This window comes from Pempheris klunzingeri, unplaced genomic scaffold (assembly GCF_042242105.1).
Source record: "Pempheris klunzingeri isolate RE-2024b unplaced genomic scaffold, fPemKlu1.hap1 Scaffold_50, whole genome shotgun sequence".
NCBI lineage: Eukaryota > Metazoa > Chordata > Actinopteri > Acropomatiformes > Pempheridae > Pempheris > Pempheris klunzingeri.
This window is the reverse complement of record NW_027254954.1, coordinates 12,501-20,000: the sequence shown is the minus strand read 5'-3', so window position 1 is coordinate 20,000 and position 7,500 is coordinate 12,501. Positions and strand designations below refer to the sequence as shown.

At 47.2% G+C, this 7,500-nt stretch overlaps 1 protein-coding gene across 1 annotated transcript in view; it reads right to left on the bottom strand.

The window, feature by feature from the left end:
• The window catches only part of LOC139224741 (glutamate receptor 1-like), a 44,826-nt gene that overhangs the window by 32,257 nt on the left and 5,069 nt on the right, over window positions 1-7,500 (bottom strand). The window contains exon 2 of the mRNA XM_070856048.1: window positions 2,641-2,880. Coding sequence (XP_070712149.1) covers window positions 2,641-2,880 — 240 coding nt within the window. The remainder of the gene's footprint in view (window positions 1-2,640; window positions 2,881-7,500) is intronic.

Sequence of the window (7,500 nt, the reverse complement as noted above, 5' to 3'; positions counted from 1 at the left end):
CACAAGCACATGATGAGGTGGCATCATTAACAACTCTGACATATCAGGACTTCATCGCTGCTTCACATGCATCTATGATCCATCAGTGTTTTCTCTCGGTCCCTCATGACTTTAAACCCTTTAACACCAAAGTCAGTCAGTGACTCAGACACTCTGACTGACGGAGCAGCAGCTCTAAAATCCCTGTTTTAGTGAATGTAGTCTGGTGTGTGTGCTGTTTGTGGTTAAACCAAAAGGATCTTCCAGGTCTCTCTCTGTAGGGATCCTTTCCATGATGCTGTCACACACTCACATTATGGAAAGGATCTACTGGGATCGACTGGACCAGGGTTAGAGAGGATTAAATCCCACATCACTGATCTCTGATCTGTTCCCACCAGGTCCTGATAGAAGAGTTTTAAGGATCCAAGCTACATGCTAATGCTACATGCTCATGTGTTAGCTGCTGCACTGCACATTAGCCATTTGTGTTTATTGACTATATTTATTTTGATGGCACAAACCAATTTTACTTTCATTGATTTAATATTAGCAGATGTAGCCAGATGCTAGAAGCACATGCGGGGCAGGACAGTGTTAGCAACCCTGTTAGCGCTCATCCTCTTTGTAGAAACAAAGTAGCTAATAATTACATAAAAAATCGTAGCCTGATAAAGAATATGCTGTAACTGAACATGTTCTCTGTCGACTGCTAACACTTCCTGGTTGGAGCTCAGGCTGCACTGACCAGGCTAACATAAGCTAATTTATAGGCTATAAGCTAATGTTAGCTAGGTGAGCTGTCAGAGCACAGTGCTAATGCTAGCTAGCATAGCGTTAGCAGAGCAGGACTGAACAGTGAAATGTTTGCTGGTAATCTGCTGAGCTGAGTGTGACCCAGGAAGTGAATGCTGATGCTACACCCCAGCGTTAGCTAGCGGTGTGTCCTGAATCATCGATCCAGGCATTAAAAAACGATAACGAGCCGCTAAAAGAGGATGGTGATACTAACAGGAGCACAAAGAGCTCAGACTGCAGCTACTGTATGACAGCAGGCCGTATCCATGGCAACGAGACAGGAGGATAATTATGGGATGAGTCAGGGTTGATAGTTTCTTTGTGTGTGTGTGTGTGTGTATGTGTGTGTGTGTGCGTGTGTGTGTGTGTGTGTGTATGTGTGTGTGTGTGTTGAGGTTAAACAGGCTTGTAAGTTCATTATGTAATAAACGGCCAGGATGCTGATTTTGCACACATTTGTTCAGAGTGCGCGCACACACACACACACACACACACACAGACACACACACACACACACACACACACAGACACACACACACACTCACACACACACACACACACACACACACACACACACACACACACACACACACACACACACACACACACACTCTCTCTCTCTCTCTTGTCTTTCTATCGTTGTGAGGACACTTATTGAGCTAACCCTGACAGAGGCAGGGAGGTGAATATATAATTAAGTTTATTGTACATGTATGTAACATACATGTACAATAATGAAATGAATATGATTATTTACAATAAATGAATGTGTTCATTGAACTGGACAGAAGAAAACCTAGATGTGAACTCTAGAGACCAAACCTTTGTCTTGAGTCCTGGACTCTGATGGTATTCCCTGTGCCTGCTCCAGCAGCCCTCTTCTCACTGCTCTCCTCAAACTTTGTGTCTACATGTGAATTTCCAGCACTTAGTGAAGCTGCTGGGTGACGAGCAGCAGTGGATGAAGTTTCCTGTCAAACAGCATCATTATGTGCGGTGACTCTGTACGACCGCAGGAAAAATAACTCCTGCGAGGGATCTGCAGCAGCTGAAGTGTCTGAATCACTTTTTATTCCTGCTGCTGATTCTTTCCAGCCCATTAACTGTGTTTCCATCCACATGTTTCACTGCACAGCTTCAGCTTCTGCATGAAAACCCTCTGGGAACCTCTGGAGATCTGACAGGATGCAAGACTCAGGATAAAGGTTCAGGAAACCACAAACAGGTTCAGGATGCCGTCGTCTCCACTCAATGAAACGTCAAAGTGTAATAATGTCAGCCGCAGCGCTTCTTCATTATCTCATCTTATTTCTGGGAGCCGTCTTGTTTTAATTTGCTGTTGATACAAACTGCTGTCTCAGGCTGTCTTCAGGGTGATGTCTGTGCTCAGGACTCTCTCATTACAACCGCTCACGTCTACTTTGCTGCTGTTTTGATCACCGTTAAGCTCCAGGAAACTCAACACTTCTTGCAGATGTTTCAAATTAAAAGCCTGACAGGGGGTCATAATCCTTTCCCATTTTAATGTGAAACATCTGCAGGAAGTGTTGAGTTTCACTGACAGCAGCTTAACTGTTGATGAAAAGACAGCAAAGTAGAACCGACTGTAACACCTCAGTGAGTTAGACCACTTTATCAGTAAAAGACAGAACCTGAGAGCAGCAGAGACTTTATGGTATCTGTCTGTCTGTCTGTCTGTCTGTCTGTCTGTCTGTCTGTCTGTCTGTCTGTCTGTCTGTCGAGGCGACAGAAAGATGGTTAAGTGATAGAAACATCGACGTCCTGCAGAGCTCTGAACGCCACGCAGACGATGACATGCATATAAACCTGATCGGTACCGTATCGCCCACCCTGCGTCCTCACCTGAGTCGGAGCTGTACATGTAGATGAACCTGGTCCAGTAGAAGTGCTCCAGCAGGGCCATGAGGGGCTCCTGCAGCTGGGGCCGCAGCTGCAGGACAAACTGGTTGTTGGTGTGAACGGGGAAGGACGGCGTGACGAAGCAGACGTGCAGCGAGCCGCAGAAAGACATCAGCATGTTGACGGTCCGCCGGTCGTACAGACCCATGATGGCGTACACACCCTTCGAGAACTGGGAGCAGACTGGGACGGGGGGGGGGGGACAGGGGGGGGAGTTATTAAAGACAAAATGACCACAGCTGTAATATTTACACTCCTGTGATGTAGAGTCCCCCCCCCCCCATCAGGAGCACGGTATCAACACAAGTAACTAAATAAATAATAAATAACTAACACACACACACTATAGACCTCCACTACACACTGACACACTGACTAACTAACACACACACACTATAGACCTCCACTACACACTGACACACTGACTAACTAACACACACACACTATAGACCACTACACACTCACACACTGACTAACTAGCACACACACACACACTATAGACCTCCACTACACACTGACACACTGACTAACTAGCACACACACACACTATAGACCTCCACTACACACTGACACACTGACTAACTAGCACACACACACTATAGACCTCCACTACACACTGACACACTGACTAACTAGCACACACACACACTATAGACCTCCACTACACACTGACACACTGACTAACTAGCACACACACACACTATAGACCTCCACTACACACTGACACACTGACTAACTAGCACACACACACTATAGACCTCCACTACACACTGACACACTGACTAACTAGCACACACACACACTATAGACCTCCACTACACACTCACACACTGACTAACTAGCACACACACACACACTATAGACCTCCACTACACACTCACACACTGACTAACTAGCACACACACACACACTATAGACCTCCACTACACACTCACACACTGACTAACTAGCACACACACACACACTATAGACCTCCACTACACACTGACACACTGACTAACTAGCACACACACACACTATAGACCTCCACTACACACTGACACACTGACTAACTAGCACACACACACACTATAGACCTCCACTACACACTCACACACTGACTAACTAGCACACACACACACACACTATAGACCTCCACTACACACTAACACACTGACTAACTAGCACACACACACTATAGACCTCCACTACACACTGACACACTGACTAACTAGCACACACACACACACACTATAGACCTCCACTACACACTGACACACTGACTAACTAGCACACACACACACTATAGACCTCCACTACACACTCACACACTGACTAACTAGCACACACACACACACTATAGACCTCCACTACACACTGACACACTGACTAACTAGCACACACACACTATAGACCTCCACTACACACTGACACACTGACTAACTAGCACACACACACTATAGACCTCCACTACACACTAACACACTGACTAACTAGCACACACACACTATAGACCTCCACTACACACTGACACACTGACTAACTAGCACACACACTATAGACCTCCACTACACACTAACACACTGACTAACTAGCACACACACACTATAGACCTCCACTACACACTGACACACTGACTAACTAGCACACACACACTATAGACCTCCACTACACACTGACACACTGACTAACTAGCACACACACACACACACTATAGACCTCCACTACACACTGACACACTGACTAACTAGCACACACACACACTATAGACCTCCACTACACACTGACACACTGACTAACTAGCACACACACACACACACACACTATAGACCTCCACTACACACTCACACACTGACTAACTAGCACACACACACTATAGACCTCCACTACACACTGACACACTGACTAACTAGCACACACACACACTATAGACCTCCACTACACACTGACACACTGACTAACTAGCACACACACACTATAGACCTCCACTACACACTGACACACTGACTAACTAGCACACACACACACTATAGACCTCCACTACACACTCACACACTGACTAACTAGCACACACACACACTATAGACCTCCACTACACACTCACACACTGACTAACTAACACACACACACACTATAGACCTCCACTACACACTGACACACTGACTAACTAACACACACACACACTATAGACCTCCACTACACACTCACACACTGACTAACTAACACACACACACACTATAGACCTCCACTACACACTGACACACTGACTAACTAACACACACACACACTATAGACCTCCACTACACACTCACACACTGACTAACTAGCACACACACACTATAGACCTCCACTACACACTACCAGTGGATGCTGACACAGTGAACAACGTCAGGCAGAAGTTGGAGCTTCCTGCAGCAGAAAGAATTAATCTTCTGTCTGTAAAAGTTTTTTTTCAGATCCATTTAAAGCGGAACATGCTAACATGCTAACATGCTAACAACACCTCCCGGGGCGGGGGCCAGGCTGTCTGTTCTCAGTGGGTTAAGAGGCACAAAGGTGTCTGTGGTGTAAATGATGAAGGACACTGGGTTTATATGTGTATAACTTCTTTACCACCATCAGAAGACCTGAAGCTCAACCTCTGCTCAGGCAGTTTACTGACATCCAGGTCTTTATGTCAGTCCGGTGAAACAGAGTGTCGTCTGCAAAAGGACGAAAAACAAATACCACGTCTCCGAATGGCATCACCCAACAGGAGCGTATATCAGGAGAACACTGGCCCTAGAATTGACCCTTGAGGTGCACCATACTGTGTTCATCCACACACAGCCGTCCCGTGCAGAGTGCTGATGTTCTGTTGGCTTTGGTGCTCATATGATAAGACATGCTCTGTCATACCTCTTAACCCCCTCACCCCCTCTCACCCTCTGTCCTCACTCATCTTTCTCTTTCTGACGATGTCCTTTGTCTTGTTGTCTGTTTTGTTTTCAAGCTGCAGTTTCTGCCTCAAAATCCACAGAACAACCGACGTAACCAAGTGAGAAACAGACATCTGTGTGTACAGCGGCTCGCACACGGCAGAAAAACAAGTACAGAACAAAAGGAAGTGGAAGAGTTTCCCAGCGTTAGCTCGCCCCAGACTCCATTGACAAATACAGCCATAGATCCGTTTGTGTTTCTGTGTGACTGTGGTGTTTTAAAATGATAATTAAGAGACAAACTAACAACGTCAAACACCAAGTAGTTCCCCGTTTGTCAATGGAGTCTGGTGGCTTTAAAGAAGGAGCCTGATCCAGATCTATCCACAGCAGCCTTGCTCACGCAACCACGCTTCAAATAATCAAAGTGTAGGAGTGAGCAAGTGTTCCCTCCCGGCCTGAGTAGATTCATTTAGCCTCTTTTGCATTTGAATCAGCTCCTCTTCATCGTGCGTCTTTGAGCCAGTGAGGTGTGAAGGTGCTCCACTCGTCTGTCAGGCTCAGTTATTGTTCTATCTGCTTTTGTCTGCTTCTGACCTGCAGGCGGCACCGAGGAGCTAACACCGACAGTGTTCTTATCTTCATGGTAGAGGGAGAAGATCTCAGCTGCTGATTGTTCTGCTGCTGTGGAGCTGATAAAGTTTCCTGTTTCACACAAAGGCCCCCGCCTGGTAAATCCCCGTTCACACAGCGGCTGTAATCAAATTACTCCTCATGCAGGGCTCCTTCACAGTCAGGGATTAAGTGTTAAGACAGAAGGATGCTGCTGAGGCACCAGCAGTCACTCACTCAATCACTCAATCACTCAATCACTGGATTTCACTGGATTTCACTGGATTTCACGGTCTGCTGGCACAATCCCATCCAGACGCTATGAAAACACGTCTGTTATCTGTGTCATCACGCTAAATCTTCATTTGGACAGAAAGAGGAAATGAACACGAGGACGATCGGCTGTCAGTCACAGCACATTCAGCTTCGGGTGTAGGAACGCCGAGCGCCTCCTCGTCTCAGCCCGCTCTGAAACAATGACCTCGCTCGCTGCCATAATCCGCTCGTTACACGACTGCATCCTAAAGACATCGATCATCTGATGTCAAATGCTGATTGAATGATTTCACTGCTCATCAGAGTGTTTAACAGGAAATCAGTGCTCAAACAGCTGAGGCGTTCAGAGCCGGCCTGTTTCTGTCTGACCCACATCACATTAAACATGTCAACAAGTCCGCCACATATGTGCAGACAGATGTCCTCGTGTGTGTGTGTGAGTGTGTGTGTGTGTGTGTGTGTGTGTCCTTGGTGCATGCTAACCGGCCCCTCTGAGGAGGCCGGCCCTGGAAATAGCTGCTCCCTCTGGGGCCACGCTATCATGCTAACAATAGACGTTTGCCCTCAGGCGAATGCTATCATGCTAACGAGGTATCTGTCTCTTAGCATTAGCGTTAGCGTTAGCGCTGCCGTCCCACTGGGGCGACAGAGGCTCGGCAGCTGTGACCCTCGGGTCGGCGTCGCCATGACGGGGCTCCAGATGTGAAACCTCTGGGACGAAGCGGCGAGGTGACGTCTACCCGACATCAGGAACGCACGAGCTGTAATCCACAGCGACTCATTCGTTACGTCCCGTTGGTTCCTCGTCTTTGCTGATGTTGTAACGAGTTGTTTCTGTTCCACTTCCCTGATTCACGAGGGCTGCCTGGAAACATCACGGGAAATGTTCCACAAGGACGCTCGTGGTCGCACGAGGCTGAGCCGACCTCGCCTCGTACCCACCGAGGGTCCTCCACTCACACATCCTGCTCCTCGCCACCTGAGGCTTTTCGACAGAGCTTTATTTAAACACAGCCCA